The following is a 17,408-nucleotide window of genomic DNA, read 5'->3' on the forward strand; positions in this document are numbered from 1 at the left end:
AAATTAGCTGAGAGGAGATCAGAAAAAGAGGTAAATAAACAGAAAACTGCCTGTCAGACCCTCAGAATGAGCTCACTGACAGGAGTTAAATGGTTATTCCCATCTGCAAGATCCTATCTCAACATGTAGTAGGTGTAATAAAAATATTAGTAAATACCTCCAATTAGAAATGTAGTATAGTTCTTCTGATTAGCCTATTCACTTACCCATGTGCAGGGCATTGCAGTAGCTTAGGTGTCCATGGGTACGACCATTGATATAGTTACAGTTAGTTGTTAGTAGTTGTAAGCATGGATACCTAAGCTATTGCAATGTCTTGCACATGGGGTAAGCAACATAGTGAATCAGGAGAAATATACCACATTTCTAATTGGAGGAATTTGCTATTATTATTACACCTAGCACATATTGGGATAGGATCTTGGAGATGGGAATACCCCCTGAACTCATTTTGCAGCCAGCAATAGACAGTGCAACAAACGGAGGCTACAGAAGGCAAACAGTGCAAAATCTTCAATGTAAGGCTATGTGCACACGCTGCTGTTTTTGCTGCGGTTTTGGCCGCAGCAGTTCTGCAGTGTACAGTAGCATGTTATCCTATGGGATTTACATTCTGCTGTGCACATGCTGCAGATTTTTAACTGCGGAAAAGCTGCGGTTTTGAATCCGCAGAAAGAAATGACATGTCAATTGTTTCTGTGGATTCTGCTGTGGTTTGCCATCTATTCCATTGTCCAGGTGGCAAACCGCAGGGCAAAACTGCAGGCCAATCCGCAGGTCATTTTACCTACGGTTTTACCTGCGGTTCCGCAAATAAGAATCCGCAGACCAATCCGCAGTGTGTGCCCATAGCCTTACCCAAAAGCAAAAATGAATATTAGCCACAAATACATGAACTTAATTTAAAAAATAAATAAATAAAAATGTACCCAAAGGTGGACAACCCATTTAAGGTGTACGGCGATACCATGTCTCACTTGAATGCCTGCTACTCACCAGAATGTTCTTATTGCCCTCCACAAAATCTTCTAGCGCTCTCATCACCTGCTCCCGGTATTTGGTCTTCTTGAAGTTTGTGTCACAGGTCCCATCTGCTCTCTGGATTAAGATATTAATGGGGGACATCAGTTTACTGATGATGCTAAAGCTGGAAATATACTTCAGATATCGATCGCTGAAAACGGGTTTAGCTCATGACTATTTCTCCTGACCCCACTGATTTTATTTATTTATTTTATTAGTTCCAGCAAAATCAGTGCAGTGGAATGACATTCATTTTCTGTGTACAGACCTAAATGTCATTAAAATCTATCAGATCCATTACTGTTTTGTTTCTTTTGTGTGTGTTTTTAACAATCCTTTCTTGTGCCAGCCCTCAGTTGTTCCTCATGGGTGTGTCTTTCCATACTGTGATATTATCCAATCAGTGCTGAGAAACAGATTGTGTAAAACACACCCTCTTGGTAGCATCCAATCATTTTATTCCGGTTTATATTTGTTTTTTTTAAGGTGGAATAACAGAGAGTAACTACGCAAAGCAGAACAGTATCAAAAGATGGTCCAAAACTGTTGTTTAATAGAAAATTTACTAAACAGGACAGCAGACAGGGCCCTCTTTAACCCCTTCCTGATGTATGATGTAATAGTACATCCGGTTCAGGTGTATGAAGCGGGACATTTAAATGAAAACTGGTTGACAAAGTGTACGTGGCCCCGATTTCTCCAATATTGGCCACTTTTCTATATTCTGTGGTATATAGTATAGTGGCAAATTAACAAAATAGTACAAAAGAAATGTGATAGATAGATAGATAGATAGATAGATAGATAGATAGAGAGAGAGAGAGAGAGAGAGAGAGAGACAAATCTGGTATCTGTAAAAGTCCAATCTGTCAAAATATAAATTTAATTGACCCATATAATAAATGGTGTGAGAAAAAAAAAAAAAAAGCTGGAACAGATTTTCTCAAAAGCTGGAGCCAAAAATGTATTTTTTTTCCCCCATATTTTTATTGTTTACACTTAAATATAAAAACTATACAAGTTTTATATCGCTGTAGTCGTCCTGATCTAGAGAATTGTGTTAAGAGGTCATTGTTACTGCACAATGAACACGATAAAAACAAAACCCAAAAAAGCAATGGTGATATTGCATTTTCCCCTGCATTTTTCAGCACATTATATGGTACAATAAAAGCTGTATTTCAAAAATCGAGCCCTCATGCAGCTATGTCGTCTGGAAATAATGTTAGAAAAAGTTATGATTCTTAGAAAAAGAGGGAAGAAAAAAAAAAGACCAACACTGATTGGCCGCAGTGAGAAGGGGGTAATAGTACAATATCCTCTGTGTGCAAACTTCAGTTTACAGGACTCAGGTACCTACTCATGTCATGTAATAAAAAAAATACTAATCAGTTGCATAATACTAAAGCCCTGAGATTCGGCACTAAAGCGGCAAATTCCAATAAATCCGGAGAGGCCTCGTTCTTGAAGGTGACCCCATATAATACAGGGCCATTGTGTAGTCTAATGTAATCCTTCAGTGTTTGTTTCGTCACCCAGGAAGCATTCACAATTATTCTACAGGTCCCCATAATATCAGCTAAGCCCATCGATATCAGCAGGTTTGATCGATGTTAGTCTAATGTGTATGGGGGCCCCCCAACAGATGATGTTGGGGCTGATAAGGATCCCACATCTCTGATTTTGGACCGCTGATCCTTTTGTCATTTCAGAGATAAGCCGCCGTCAGGAGTCAGTAGAGCGAGAGCTCCTGTGCTCTGGAGGGTTGGACGAAATAGCTGTCTGATGAACGATCAGCATGATCATAATTAGTCTAATCGTTACCTAAAATGTTCGGGGCCCCTTCGTTTCCATGTGGGAAACTCAAGAATGTTCTATCTAGAAAACCCATCCTCAAAGTCACCAGTCCAGATAAGATTTTTACTCACCTTGATTCCCTCTATTCTAAAGCCCAAGGTTGCGGTAGAACTAAGGGTCTCCCGCCATTGCATATATCTGGGCTTCAGGACGGCCCCTTGTCTGTGCTCCTCCTCCGTAGGTGCGTCGGGGTCTACAGCGATCATCTTCTCATACATATCCTTTCTGAGCTTGGGCTTCTCCCGAGCCTTCACTAGTTCTTCTTCTAGATATGTACTGAAGGAAAACATTTTATTGTTATTATTAGATAGTTCTATGGTATAATAACATCTGATCAAAGCAACTAGAGACCACAAACGTCACAAGCATCTTAAAGATGCCCCAACACCAAGCGTGAAATATTGACACCCTTTCATCCAACATCTACTGCTCATGGAGAGAAGCAGCGCCAGATATGTCCAATTGGCTATATATATATATATCGAGAGTTTATTACCTTGGTCTAAAAAAAATTATCCTACCTTTTCTCTATAAAATAGAAAATATATGGAAATATCTACCGCATACAGAATTAAAGGGCACGTAACAAATGCGAGTTGCCACCTATCTATCTGATGGGCGATCAATTGCTGAATGATGGAGATCCCACCATGGAACCCTCAACGATCCAGTGAGCGAGGCTCAGGAGTACCCCAAATGCACCACAATGGTCTATAGGAGTGCTAAAGATTGGAGCAGTGGTGTCCATGTTCGAACATTGGCCAATTTATTGACCATCCTTCGGATAGGCGATATCTTGCATTAACCATACTACACCTTTAAAGGGAATCTGTCACCCATTTTTTGAGATATGCATATGAAGACTTCCGGGTCATAGACGCAAGGAAAAATACCGGCCCATGCGCAGTAGCGATTAGATGCTTTGCCCACAGTTGGGCAAAGCATACTGCGCAAGCGCGAGCGGCCTTATCAATGCGCAGGCGCGAATAAACAACGGCATCTGTGATATTCACAGAAGAAATTACGTCCAGCAAGCCAAGGTGGGGGAATAAGCCATGCCCATTGGACCGGACCGCGGCGATTTCCATACATCGGAAGAGTGATAAAAAAGGTATTTATGCATCAAAGGTGCGGGGACAGAGGGGATCAAAAGTACGACTAGAATACTTAGGTAACACACAATTCGATTATATCTTTACATGATATCTAAAAAAGTGGGTGACATATTCCCTTTAAGGACAACTTCACTTTTTCTACAGTCATCAGTGTGCAAGAAGGGAATCCAATCCACATTTCGCACCACTCACCGAACACCCATTTTACAGTCCATGATGGAAGGAGACTCGAATTCGGAGAGAAGATCCTCCATTTGGTTGTACGTCTCTCCTTCCTTTTCGACCACCCCGTAATATCCGGGGACGAATGGTCGTAAGGAATCTCGATTCAACCACTCTAAACATTGCTGCTCGCACTGACAGAACTTCTTAAGAATTTTTCCGTATTCTCCAGCTTTGAAGTTACCTACAGGAACAAATATAAAGAACTATTATTGTATTCTTCACCCTTCGCATATGTGTCTCAGCGATTCCAAGAAATGGTTTTATTATAGGCAGAGGGCTGTGTGCAGATCTTTACTTACGACACACCAGGTGTGTTTGTATAGCTACGGCTAATCTACGACTCACATCAACTTCTTTATGATTTAACGAGGAAAAAAATCTGGTTAAAATAAACAATTCTCAGAATAAGGCAGGTCTTTCAACCAGCCTGATCCTTCTTCATTAACTTGGGATACTTGGGACAGCCCCATACACAAGAAGGTCAGCTATTGATGTCGAATTGAGGGGATTCAGACACTAATCCAATGAGTTACTTGTCCAGCACCGCTCACCTCCCAACTATGCTGTGCCTACCCCCACCACCACCACCCCCCAGTCACATGCACAATCGGCAGGTAGAATTTTAATCTGATAGGACAGGTGCATGATACTTGCGTAGATACGTACAGGCACAAAGTAATTGGAGATGCTCATGTCCTGATGCAGAATAAAGTGACACTGGACAACCAATATCGAGGCATTTTATCAATTTCAGTTCCAAAAGATCATGCTTACAAAAAAAAAAAAAAAAAAAAAAAAAAGAAAATTTCTTCAAGAAATGGAAGCATCCAAGAAGCATACCTGCATGTCCTGCCAGCTGGACCCATGGATAGTACTTCTTGAAGGACACCACAAACGGTGACCAGTGGACCATGTTCTTCAGCTTCCTCCAGGATGTACTCTGCAAAAAGAGGACGACAATGAAGTGTAAACTCGACATTCTTGAAGGAACTGTCATGTGCAACCACGAGTTTATCTTGGAAACTAGAAACACAAGAGTATTTTTGTGAAGCCACCACCCAGCAATCTGGTTACAGATCCAGAACAGTCAACCTGACAGCTGTGGGTGATTCTGGGTCTGCCATGAACGAGAGACAGTTTACAAAGAAAACATGTAAGAGCTCTGCGATGCTGTGGACTCCATGGTGACCTTAGTACGTCAAGCTGTTTCCTCGCGGCACATAAACACGACTCATCCTTGGTTTTGGATGTGGTTGTAGCTGACAACCTCGAAGTCATCTAATTAGTTTGTGACCTGTGGCTTTGCAATGTTTGGCAGGAGAGGAAATGGTTGCAAGTTGCTATTATACATATCTACAAATATTAAACTGCTGGATGGACTCCAAGGTGAACAGAAACAATAGTGTTTGGCCGGTCCTCAAGCTCTCGCTGGAGGTATGAACATGCTGAGCCAGGCATCTGCGGCTTGTTGACACTTAAAGCGAAGCAGGCGATCAATATTCACTGCACAGCACAAAACGCCTGCAACCACAAAGAGCTACACATCCCCTCAACCGGGAACAAAAAAATGGGGGCACATTATTTTGTCAAGGATAAAGACACAAGAACAGTCAAGAGGTGGTCCACCTAGGAGGATCTGTTACTAAAAAAGTCCAGAAAGACAAGTGCATTACTCAAGAGGATACAGAAAGGAGGGTGCATTACTCAAGAAGGTCCAGAAAAGAGGTTCATTACTCAAGAAGGTCAAAATTAAGATGCATTACTCAGGAAGAAAAAGATATGATGGTACATTGCACAAAATATCTAGGAAGGAGGATGCATTGCTCAAACAGGGTCATATAGGGTCATAAGGTTTTGATAGAAGGGTGCATTCCTGAAAAAGGTCCGGATTAGAGGGTGCATTTCTGAAAAAGGTCCGAAGAGGGTGCATTACTCAGAAAGGTCCAGGTAAGAGGGTGCATTACTCAGAAAGGTCCAGGTAAGAGGGTGCATTACTCAGAAAGCTCCAGGTAAGTAGGCGCATTACTCAAGAAGACACAGGAGGATGCATTACTCAAATAGGTCCAGATAGGAGGGTGCATTACTCACAGGGATGAATATTGTAACTCCCAAGCAGTCATAGGTCGGTTCATACACATAGCTATGTATTGTAGATTTCCACAGCTTGACTTATTCTGCTTTCAAGCCATGACACAGATGGCCAATGTTCCTGGAAATTTGCTCTTGGATTTTTTTTTTTATATATATATATATATATATATATATATACAGTCATATGTAAAAGTTTGGGCACCCCTATTAATGTTAACCTTTTTTCTTTATAACAATTTTGGTTTTTGCAACAGGTATTTCAGTTTCATATATCTAATAACTGATGGACTCAGTTATATTTCTGGATTCAAATGAGGTTTATTGTACTAACAGAAAATGTGCAATCTGCATTTAAACAAAATTTGACCGGTGCAAAAGTATGGGCACCCTTATCATTTTCTTGATTTGAACACTCCTAACTACTTTTTACTGACTTCCTGAAGCACTAAATTGGTTTTGTAACCTCATTGAGCTTTGAACTTCATAGCCAGGTGTATCAAATCATGAGAAAAGGTATTTAAAGTGGCCACTTGCAAGTAGTTCTCCTATTTGATTCTCCTATGAAGAGTGGCATCATGGGCTCCTCAAAACAACTCTCAAATTATCTGAAAACAAAGATTATTCAACATAGCTTTTCAGGGGAAGGATACAAAAAGTTGTCTCAGAGATTTATCCTGTCAGTTTCCACTGTGAGGAACATAGTAAGGAAATGGAAGAACACAGGTACAGTTCTTGTTAAGCCCAGAAGTGGCAGGCCAAGAAAAATATCAGAAAGGCAGAGAAGAAGAATGGTGAGAACAGTCAAGGACAATCCACAGACCACCTCCAAAGACCTGCAGCATCATCTTGCTGCAGATGGTGTCACTGTGCATCGGTCAACAATACAGCGCACTTTGCACAAGGAGAAGCTGTATGGGAGAGTGATGCGAAAGAAGTCGTTTCTGCAAGCACGCCACAAACAGAGTCGCCTGAGGTATGCAAAAGCACATTTGGAAAAGCCAGTTACATTTTGGAAGAAGGTCCTGTGAACTGATGAAACAAAGATTGAGTTGTTTGGTCATACAAAAAGGCGTTATGCATGTGCTGTATTGTTGACCGATGCACAGTGACACCATCTGCAGCAAGATGATGCTGCAGGTCTTTGGAGGTGGTCTGTGGATTGTCCTTGACTGTTCTCACCATTCTTCTTCTCTGCCTTTCTGATATTTTTCTTGGCCTGCCACTTCTGGGCTTAACAAGAACTGTACCTGTGTTCTTCCATTTCCTTACTATGTTCCTCACAGTGGAAACTGACAGGATAAATCTCTGAGACAACTTTTTGTATCCTTCCCCTGAAAAGCTATGTTGAATAATCTTTGTTTTCAGATAATTTGAGAGTTGTTTTGAGGAGCCCATGATGCCACTCTTCATAGGAGAATCAAATAGGAGAACTACTTGCAAGTGGCCACTTTAAATACCTTTTCTCATGATTTGATACACCTGGCTATGAAGTTCAAAGCTCAATGAGGTTACAAAACCAATTTAGTGCTTCAGGAAGTCAGTAAAAAGTAGTTAGGAGTGTTCAAATCAAGAAAATGATAAGGGTGCCCATACTTTTGCACCGGTCAAATTTTGTTTAAATGCAGATTGCACATTTTCTGTTAGTACAATAAACCTCATTTGAATCCAGAAATATAACTGAGTCCATCAGTTATTAGATATATGAAACTGAAATAGCTGTTGCAAAAACCAAAATTGTTATAAAGAAAAAAGGTTAACATTAATAGGGGTGCCCAAACTTTTACATATGACTGTATATACACTAGAAATAAGTGCCTTCCACAACAAACAAACAAAAAAAAAAAAAAAGTCCTGGCTTAATCAAGACATAGACGCAAGTCGTCAGCCACAACAACTACAACCTATGAGAAAAGCCGTACACAAGTAGCACGCTAATAAACAACCCAACAATACGCACGGCACCTAATGGTCCTTTCCGGCCTCCTTACAGTGCCTTTATTAAAGATCCAAAACCCGGAAGTCCAAAGTTATCTTCAACAACGCCGATCACACCACTGCTCTTCCATGGCTCAATAGTTGTCCGATCATTAGGCTCGGTCATTCCTAAACATTAGTCAATAGAGGATTTTCTACCATTCTTGGCCCATCTATTGGCCAGAGTGTCTACAAAGAGCACATGATCAACCTATTGATTTTGCTTCACGCAATTCTTCATGTCCCCTGCGGTGGCGCTCCAGGGGAAATTCATCACTTGCTGCCGGATCCCTACAAATTACAGCTAACTGAAGACATCCCCAGCAATCAGCTTGTCAATATAGTACTACAACTCGACAACCCTTCACCAGATTAGTATTGTGGCTGCGGGATTGGCACATGGAACATGGAGATTGCAACAGGAACCCGGATACTGGCATTATTGCCTTTACTCCTCTCGAAAAGCAAAACTGGTAAACCAACATGTTACCTCATCACTGAAGTCGTCCATCAGGAGGACCCCACATATGTCCAAAATACGGGAAGTCAGGAGGAGGTTGCACAGTGTCGAGCAGAGACGGCGAGTATATACATGAGTAAACTATACTGAAAGCGTGAATTCTCCAAGTGTTACACAGCAATGGGGGCAAAGTCCTAACTCCAGTAACGGGCCCTGCTGCATGTGCAAGGGGCAGATCCCCGGCCACAGATCAAACCTGACATACAAGGACCTGGAGAGAATAAATATAAAAATATGCAAAAATAAGTACAAAAAAATACCACAAATACATGTTATTAATAGTAATAGTCAATGTAGGGGCGGTAACAACCAGACAGGACTATTGTAGAGATTCCTAGATATCAGGCACGTGACTACACAACGACTCCCGACAATAGACCGCTCAAGTTACTGTACGAAGTCCAAACCTAAACGCTCCTGATGTAAATTGGAAATCAAGCCTGTCCTGGTGTCTGCTGGATAGTTAAAGGCAAGGGCGTAGCTTAGGAGCAGGGCCCCTCTGTCATTTAGAATACTGGCGCCTTTTTGTATTCCCCCTCAACTACTACCATGGGAGTGATTTTTATGAACCTACATAGAAAACGGCGTATAACGCCATAGAGTCAATAAACATAAATGGTTATAATATCAAAAATTATTCGCTCTTTATTAGTACAGGTGCATAAAAGGTGTACATTACAAAATACAATCATATGATCAGATGTCGGATATGACACTAAGAAAGAGAGGGGATGGATATACCGCACATGTATGGTAAATGCAATGGTACAAAAAATGATAATACATAGCCCCAAAAACCTGCATAAAGACTGATACCCATGCTGAAGAGTCTCACACTTGGCCGTCTAGTGTTACTACCAAAGTGAAGTACATACCAAAAGACATGGGGAATTCATACAGGACCTTCCAGTAAAGTGCTGTTGTGCAAAAAGGTGTGGGGAAAATTATGGAAAGGTAACCATGCTTACCCATAAGGAAAGTGCATGTGCGTGGTGTCCAGCCCCAGAGCCCCTACGCACGTTTCGCGCTGGGCTTCATCGGGGGGCATGTGTGGTGCTGCTAGAAATTTCTTGACTGGAAGGTCCTGTATGAATTCCCCATGTCTTTTGGTATGTACTTCACTTTGGTAGTAACACTAGACGGCCAAGTGTGAGACTCTTCAGCATGGGTATCAGTCTTTATGCAGGTTTTTGGGGCTATGTATTATCATTTTTTGTACCATTGCATTTACCATACATGTGCGGTATATCCATCCCCTCTCTTTCTTAGTGTCATATCCGACATCTGATCATATGATTGTATTTTGTAATGTACACCTTTTATGCACCTGTACTAATAAAGAGCGAATAATTTTTGATATTATAACCATTTATGTTTATTGACTCTATGGCGTTATACTCCGTTTTCTATGTAGGTTCATATATTTCTAAGGGAGTTGTCCTCTTGTTTATGCCATTATGAACGTTCTTTTTTCTAGATAGGAAAAAGCATCATGTTCATTGCTATGTTGGATTATGTTAAACATGGGAGTGATTTTGTAGTATTAAATTATTATTATTGTTCATTTGCAAAACTTATACACTGTTTGCCTATCCCTACTTTCAGTATTAGAGCTAACAGAAGGAAGTGGGTTTGTTTTTGTATACATTTGTAGAGAGAGAGAGAAGAAAGCATGAACAGTGTCAGGGAGGGCAGAGAAAACAGGCAACAGAAAAGGAGGAAAGCAGTGCAGGATAGAAGTTGTGTCAATTTATTAGCCATTATAGATTGTAAGCTTGTGAGCAGAACCCTCACTCCTCTTGGCATCTGTTAATCTATGTGATTATTGTTATTCTGTAGTCTTTTTTTGTCTGTACAAGTTCCCTCTAAAATGTAAAGTGCTGTTGCTGCGGAATATGTTGACAATATAGATATAAAATTAGTAATGAATATATGAGCATCCTGCATACACCCAGACCTCACATCCAGCCTATATTACTGGGACAGACACTCCCACAAGAGAAAAGTCTGAAACTGAATCAAGGAATGAAGATTGCACACCAAAATTTAAGTAAAAAGGAAACCCTAACACATGCTGGCAAGAACAATGGCAGCCTATGCGCATAGAATGATCTATTACTGATGCTTCTGTGCTAATCGTAAGCATGGTCATCTAACCAGGTTATAAACAATTGCCACAGGAAAAAATGAATGCCATTCGACCGCAGATGGCTACAACTGGTGGAAACCCAATCTATGAACATAATCACCTGACCGCTGCAGCCAATCACAGACCGCAGCGGTCCTGTTGCTAGTGATCTTGTGAAGTCTCCTGTTCCTCTGTAAATGCAGACCATGGAGTGACCCAAGATGGATCCAAGTAGGTGCCAGTATGTGAGTATTACTGCAATTTCTTACTGCTCGAAGACACCGGTCAACTTTCCATTTTGCCTAGACAACCTCTTTGAGGCTTATCATCGTGTTTTGTTTTTTTTTAGAAGACCATTGGAAGATTGGATGGAAAAGAATTACATCTGTGAAAATTGCGGTGAAGATGATGACTGTGTGACTGATCAGCATAGCAAATATTAGTAGGAAAATTACTCCAACAGATGGACACTTGACACAGATGCCATCAAGGAACATGATAGTTTTTTCCATTGAAGCCAGCGGACATCTGCAATATAGATTACTGCTCGGGAGATTAGGAACAACCCAAAATTAAGAAACCGCACCATAAAAGCACTGTAAAATGTACCACCGTTTCCTCAGTTTTGAAGAAGATTAGTAGATGTAGATCCATCCTTTCATCTTTAGAAAAATCACAGCACAAATAACCATCTACAGCTGACTAAACAAAAGTCAATTTGCCCCCCGACCAGTGTTCTTGCATCTTCTACCCTTTAACCTGAATAATGCAAGTCAAAATTATTTTCTACAAGTAAAAATAAAATAAAAAAAAAAAGATCGGTACAAGTATCTTTACCCCGTAATGCAGCACTCACATTACGTTAAGCCCAGGAATCCACACCAACAATTGCCTACAATTTGAGGTAACATTTTAGTTGCACTGTGACCCAAAGACACATTTTTTCTTCATAGGAAAACAAAGAAAAAAATCTATATACGATAGAGATATATATATATATATATATATATATGTATATATATACACACATATACACACACACACACACACACACACACACACACAGCTCAAAAAAAAATAAAGGGAAGGCCAAGATACCACATCGTAGATCTCCCTGAATGTAATATCGCAGCTGCACATCTTTATTCATTGCATAGTGGCATGCGTTGAGAACAAGAAAACATAAAAATGATCAATGTAAATCAAAATTAATATCCCATGGAGGTCTGGATTTGGAAGGAAACTCAAAAGCAAAGTGGAAAATCAAATTACAGGATTATCTAACTTCAGTGGAAATGCCTCAAGAAAAGGAAATGATGCTCAGTAGTGTGTGTGGCCTCCACATGCCAGTATGACCTCCCTAGGACACCTGGGCACGCTCCTGATGAGTCAGCAGATGTTGTCAGGAGGGATCTCCTCCCAGACCTGGACTAAAGCATCCACCAACTCCTGGACAGTCTGTGGTGCAAAGTGACATTGGTGGATGGAGCAAGACATGATTTCCCAGATGTGCTCAATCAGATTCAGGTCTGGGGAACGGGCGGGCCAGTCCATAGCTTCAGTGCCTTCATCTTGCAGGAACTAATGACATACTCCAGCCACATGACGTCTGGCATTGTCCTGCATTAGGAGGAACCCAGGGCCAACCGCACCAGCATATGGTCTCACAAGGGGTCTGAGGATCTCATGTCGGTACCCAATGGCAGTCAGGCTACCTCTGGCAAGCACATGGAGGGCATGTGCGTCCCTCCAAAGAAATACCACCTTACACCATTACTGACCCACTGCCAAACCGGTCATGCTGAAGGATGTTGCAGGCAGCAGATCGCTCTCCGCTGCGTCTCCAGACTCTGTCACGTCTGTCAGATATGCTCAGTGTGAACCTGCTTTCATCTGTGAAGAGCACGGCACCAGTGGCGACTTTGCCAATCCTGGCGTTCTGTGGCAAATGCCAAGCGTTCTGCAGGGTGTTGGGCTGTGAGCACAACCCCCATCTGTGGATGTCGGGCACTCAGACCATCCTCATGGAGTCGGTTTCTAACCATTTGTGCAGACATGCACATTTGTGGCCCGCTGGAGGGAGGTCATTTTGCAGGGCTCTGGCAGTGCTCCTCCGATTCCTCCTTGCACAAAGGCTGAGGTGGCGGTCCTGCTGCTGGGTTGTTGCCCTCCTACGGCCCCCTCCACGTCTCCTGGTAGTGCTTCCAGCCTCTGGACACTACACTGATAAACACAGCAAACCTTCTTGCCACAGCTCGCATTGATGTGCCATCCTGGATGAGCTGCACTACCTGAGCCACTTGTGTGGGTTGTAGAATCCGTCTCATGCTACCACGAGTATGAAAGCACAGCCAACATTCAAAAGTGACCAAAACATCAGCCAGAAAGCATTGGTACTGAGATGTGGTCTGTGGTCCCCACCTGCAGAAACACTCCTTTATTGAGTGTGTCTTGATAATTGCCAATAATTTCCATCTGTTGGCTATTCCATTTGCACAACAGCATGTGAAATTGATTGTCAATCAGTGTTGCTTCCTAAGTGGACAGTTTGCTTTCAAAGAATTTTGATTTATTGGAGTTATATTCTGTTGTTTAACCATTCCCTTTATTTTTTTGAGCAGTGTGTGTGTGTGTATATATATATATATATATATATATACACACACACACACTATATATATATATATATATATATATATATATATATATATATATATACACACACATACACATACACATACATATATATATATATATATACACACACATACATACACACATTATATATATATATATATATATATATATATATATAATCAAAAACATCGAAGTTGGACTAATGGATTCTTTTTATTTTTTTTATTATTTTTTTTACATTCTATCTTTTACTATTGATGCTGCATAGGCAGCATCAATAGCAAAAAGTTGATCACAATTGTCAAACACCATGCTTGACAAGCTGACCAACCTGTCAATCACATTCCAAGCGATGCTTCAAATCGCTTGGCATGCGCTTGAATTCCGCATGCGAAAATCGCGTGAAAAACGCATGTTTTCCACAGCATTTCTGCATTGCAGCAATGCATTGCATTGCATAGCATTGCATTGCAGCATTTCTGCAACGTGGGTACTTAGCCTCAGTGTGACACGCAGCAGTGACCAGGCTCCTGCTGTGAAATCGCCGATTGTGGTGGATCGTCCTGGACCATCTTTTGAACGTCGGTCTCCCGCTGGCCATATTCTAGAATACTCGATGCGTTAGAATCGGGTCACCATCTAGTATAATATATATATATATTATATATTTCAACCATGTGCCACCGTATGGCAATGTGAGAGGTTCTTGCTTTGGGGAAAAAAAACAAAAACAGAAAAAAACCACTTATGGTATGTCACACCACAGGCTTATAAATGCAAGAACGCAGCATCACTCCAAGAATCTTGGAATTAAAGCTTGTGTACAATTTTGCAGACAATCGCATGTGGAATGGCTCCAGCCAAGTCCATTTCTAACTTCCTGAGTGTATCCGGAGTACAGAGGCCAATGTTATGACAAATGGCTGCTTACAGAAGGCTTTGGAGTCTAATAATTGTGCTTTTCCTGTCAGGATGACTAAATTTGTATTTGAAAAAAAAAAAAGATATATCATCTTCTATTGTGTGTATATATATATATATATATATATATATTCTAATATAAATTAGTCTTGTGCAAAATAGCTATGTAAAAAATGCTGCAAAGTAAGAATGCTATAAAAAATAAAAGTGTTAATTTTATTCTCAATTAGCAAAATGTAAAGTGAATTAACAACAGAGAAATCTAAATCAAATCAGTATTCGTTGTGACCACGCTCTGCCTTTATCATCTTTTCTAGGTACACTTGTACACAGTTTTTGAAGGAACTTGATGACTCAGTGGATAGCACTGTTTCTTTGCAGCACTGGGGTTCTGGGGTCAAATCACACCAAGAACAAGATCTGCAAGGAGATTGTATGTTCGCCCCGTGTTTGTGTGGGTTTTCTCCGAGTACTCAGATTTCCTCCCACATTCCAAAGACATACTGATAGTGAATGTAGATTGTGAGCCCCAATGGGGACAGCGATGATAATGTAAGTAAAGCACTGTGGAATTTGATAGTGCTATATAATAGAAAGTTAGACTTGGAAAGGACCCCCTCTGCTGAATGCAGTATTCAATGCAAAATAATTAAGGTTGTTCTAAAAATCTTGGATAACCAACCACAGATCTTCTGTGGATGTTGCTTGTACAAATCCTTCTGTTTCTTCACGTAATCACAGACTGGATGATGTGAGATCAAGGGTTCTGTATGGCCGTATCAGCACTTCCAGGTCTCCTTATTGTTATTTTTTTTTTTTTTTAACACTGAAGATAGTTCTTAATGATATTGGCTGTATATGTCGATCACTGTCCTATTGCAGATTAAATTTGGAGCTAAATAGACACCCCCTTCAAGGTATCAGATGATGGATAAGTATCTGCCAGTATTTCCCAATTATTGAAGATATCAAAAAATAGACACTGTTGAGGAACATGGTTGGCCAAGTCATTATCTTCAACGTGCAGAAGAACAAGGAGTCCTGGAAGTCACAATACAGCCCCCACAGAGCCCTGATCTCACATCATCCAGTCTGTATGGGATTACACGAAGAGACAGAAGGATTTGCACAAGGGACAAGCACAGAAGATCTGCGGTTAGTTCTCCAAGATATATGGAACAACCTCCTGCCGAGTTCCACAAATACTGTGTGCAAGTACGTAGAAGTGATGCTGTATTTAATGCAAATCGCGGTCAAACCAAATACTGATTTGATTTAGATTCTGTTTTGTTAATTTCCTTTGCCTTTTATTAAGTGATGCCAATAAACTATTAACACTTTGTTTTTTACAAAGTATTTTCATTGTGCAGGGTAAAACTTTTGCATAGTACTTTATATACAGTCATATGTAAAAGTTTGGGCACCCCTATTAATGTTAACCCTTTTTCCTTATAACAATTTTGGTTTTTGCAACAGCTATTTCAGTTTCACATATCTAATAACTGATGGACTCAGTTAGGCCTCTTTCACACATCAGGTTTTCGCCGTCAGGCGCGATCCGGCGCTTTTGACAGAAACCGGATCCGGCGAAATGCAATGCCGAATCCGGTTTCCCCCCCATTGACTTGCATTTGCGCGGGATCGCGCCTGATGGCCATGCGTTTCATCCGGTTATCGCCGGATCCGGCAATGTGTCGCAATGTGTCGCGATCCGGCGTCTGGAAAAAACGTCTACTGTAACGTTTTTTGTCTCCGGCGAAAAAGCCGGACACGCCGGATCCGGCGCGTCCGGCTTTTTCACACAATGAAAGCCTATGAGCGCCGCAATGCGCCGGATCCGGCGAAAGTCGGATCCGGTGGCCGGATCCGGTTTCTTTGGTCTGAGCATGCTCAGTAGCTCTGCCCACAGGAGATATATAAAAGCAAGACAATGGGACCCTCAGCCACACCCAACATGCCACCCAAGACAGCAACCAGGCGCAGGAGAAGGCAGCAGACATCTGCAGCAGCAGCAGCACCATCAGCAACACCCCAAATGGAGCAGCATGCTGAACGGGAGGGGAGTCCAGAAGCAGATGAGAGACGGTAATTATCAAATCCCCCATTCCTCCAAACTAGGGCCATGGAATATCAAGATATTCATTGGCCCTTTGTTTCTCTTTATTCAACAGCCGCCAAAGAGATGCAGCAGCAGCACCATCAGCAACACCCCAAATGGAGCAGCATGCTGAACGGGAGGGGAGTCCAGAAGCAGATGAGAGACGGTAAATATCAAATCCCCCATTCCTCCAAACTAGGGCCATGGAATATCAAGATATTCATTGGCCCTTTGTTTCTCTTTATTCAACAGCCGCCAAAGAGATGCAGCAGCAGTAGCAGAAATGGCATCACTGGCAGCAGCAATACCCACAGCCATGGAGTCTGGCCATCAACAGGACAGCACATCTTCTTCTGGGAGCCCTCCCTCGCATCGTCAGCGTTTGACGGTAAGTTTTTATTTCCAAAATCCATCATCTCTGTAATATATGTCTATTCATTGCCTTTTATTTCAAAACAGGAATCACAAGATGAAGAGGAGCTCCCAGAAGAAGAAGGAAGGGGTGGACAGACGCTTGGAGTGGGCTCACAATTCGTAAGTTTTTTGCATCAAACGCAGAAACACAACATCACACTACACACAACACATAGAAAACAATGTTCTGCAGACCACACACAGCAAACAAATGCCTACATCCAAACTCATAACATTTTTTGTTTTCTTCTCTAGTCTTCCCAATCTGGTGCTCGGCCAAGAGGTCCTCGCAGTGCCTCCCAGGGTCGTCGGCGACAGCAACGCGGCGGTCACCAGCGTGTAAGTATAAATATTTTTGCTTTGTTTTTTGGCACTTTTTATTTCATTTCTTTTGTGGAGGCTAAT

At 41.5% G+C, this 17,408-nt stretch overlaps 1 protein-coding gene across 1 annotated transcript in view; it reads right to left on the reverse strand.

The window, feature by feature from the left end:
- ITPKC (inositol-trisphosphate 3-kinase C) overlaps positions 1-17,408 on the reverse strand; it is a 98,305-nt gene that overhangs the window by 4,394 nt on the left and 76,503 nt on the right. The window contains exons 3-6 of the mRNA XM_073549262.1: positions 5,061-5,160; positions 4,188-4,401; positions 2,952-3,156; positions 997-1,098 (exon numbers count right to left, since the gene is read on the reverse strand). Coding sequence (XP_073405363.1) covers positions 997-1,098; positions 2,952-3,156; positions 4,188-4,401; positions 5,061-5,160 — 621 coding nt within the window. The remainder of the gene's footprint in view (positions 1-996; positions 1,099-2,951; positions 3,157-4,187; positions 4,402-5,060; positions 5,161-17,408) is intronic.

This window comes from Dendrobates tinctorius, unplaced genomic scaffold (genome assembly GCF_039654945.1).
Source record: "Dendrobates tinctorius isolate UK_male_01 unplaced genomic scaffold, ASM3965494v1 ptg000158l, whole genome shotgun sequence".
NCBI classification, from domain to species: domain Eukaryota; kingdom Metazoa; phylum Chordata; class Amphibia; order Anura; family Dendrobatidae; genus Dendrobates; species Dendrobates tinctorius.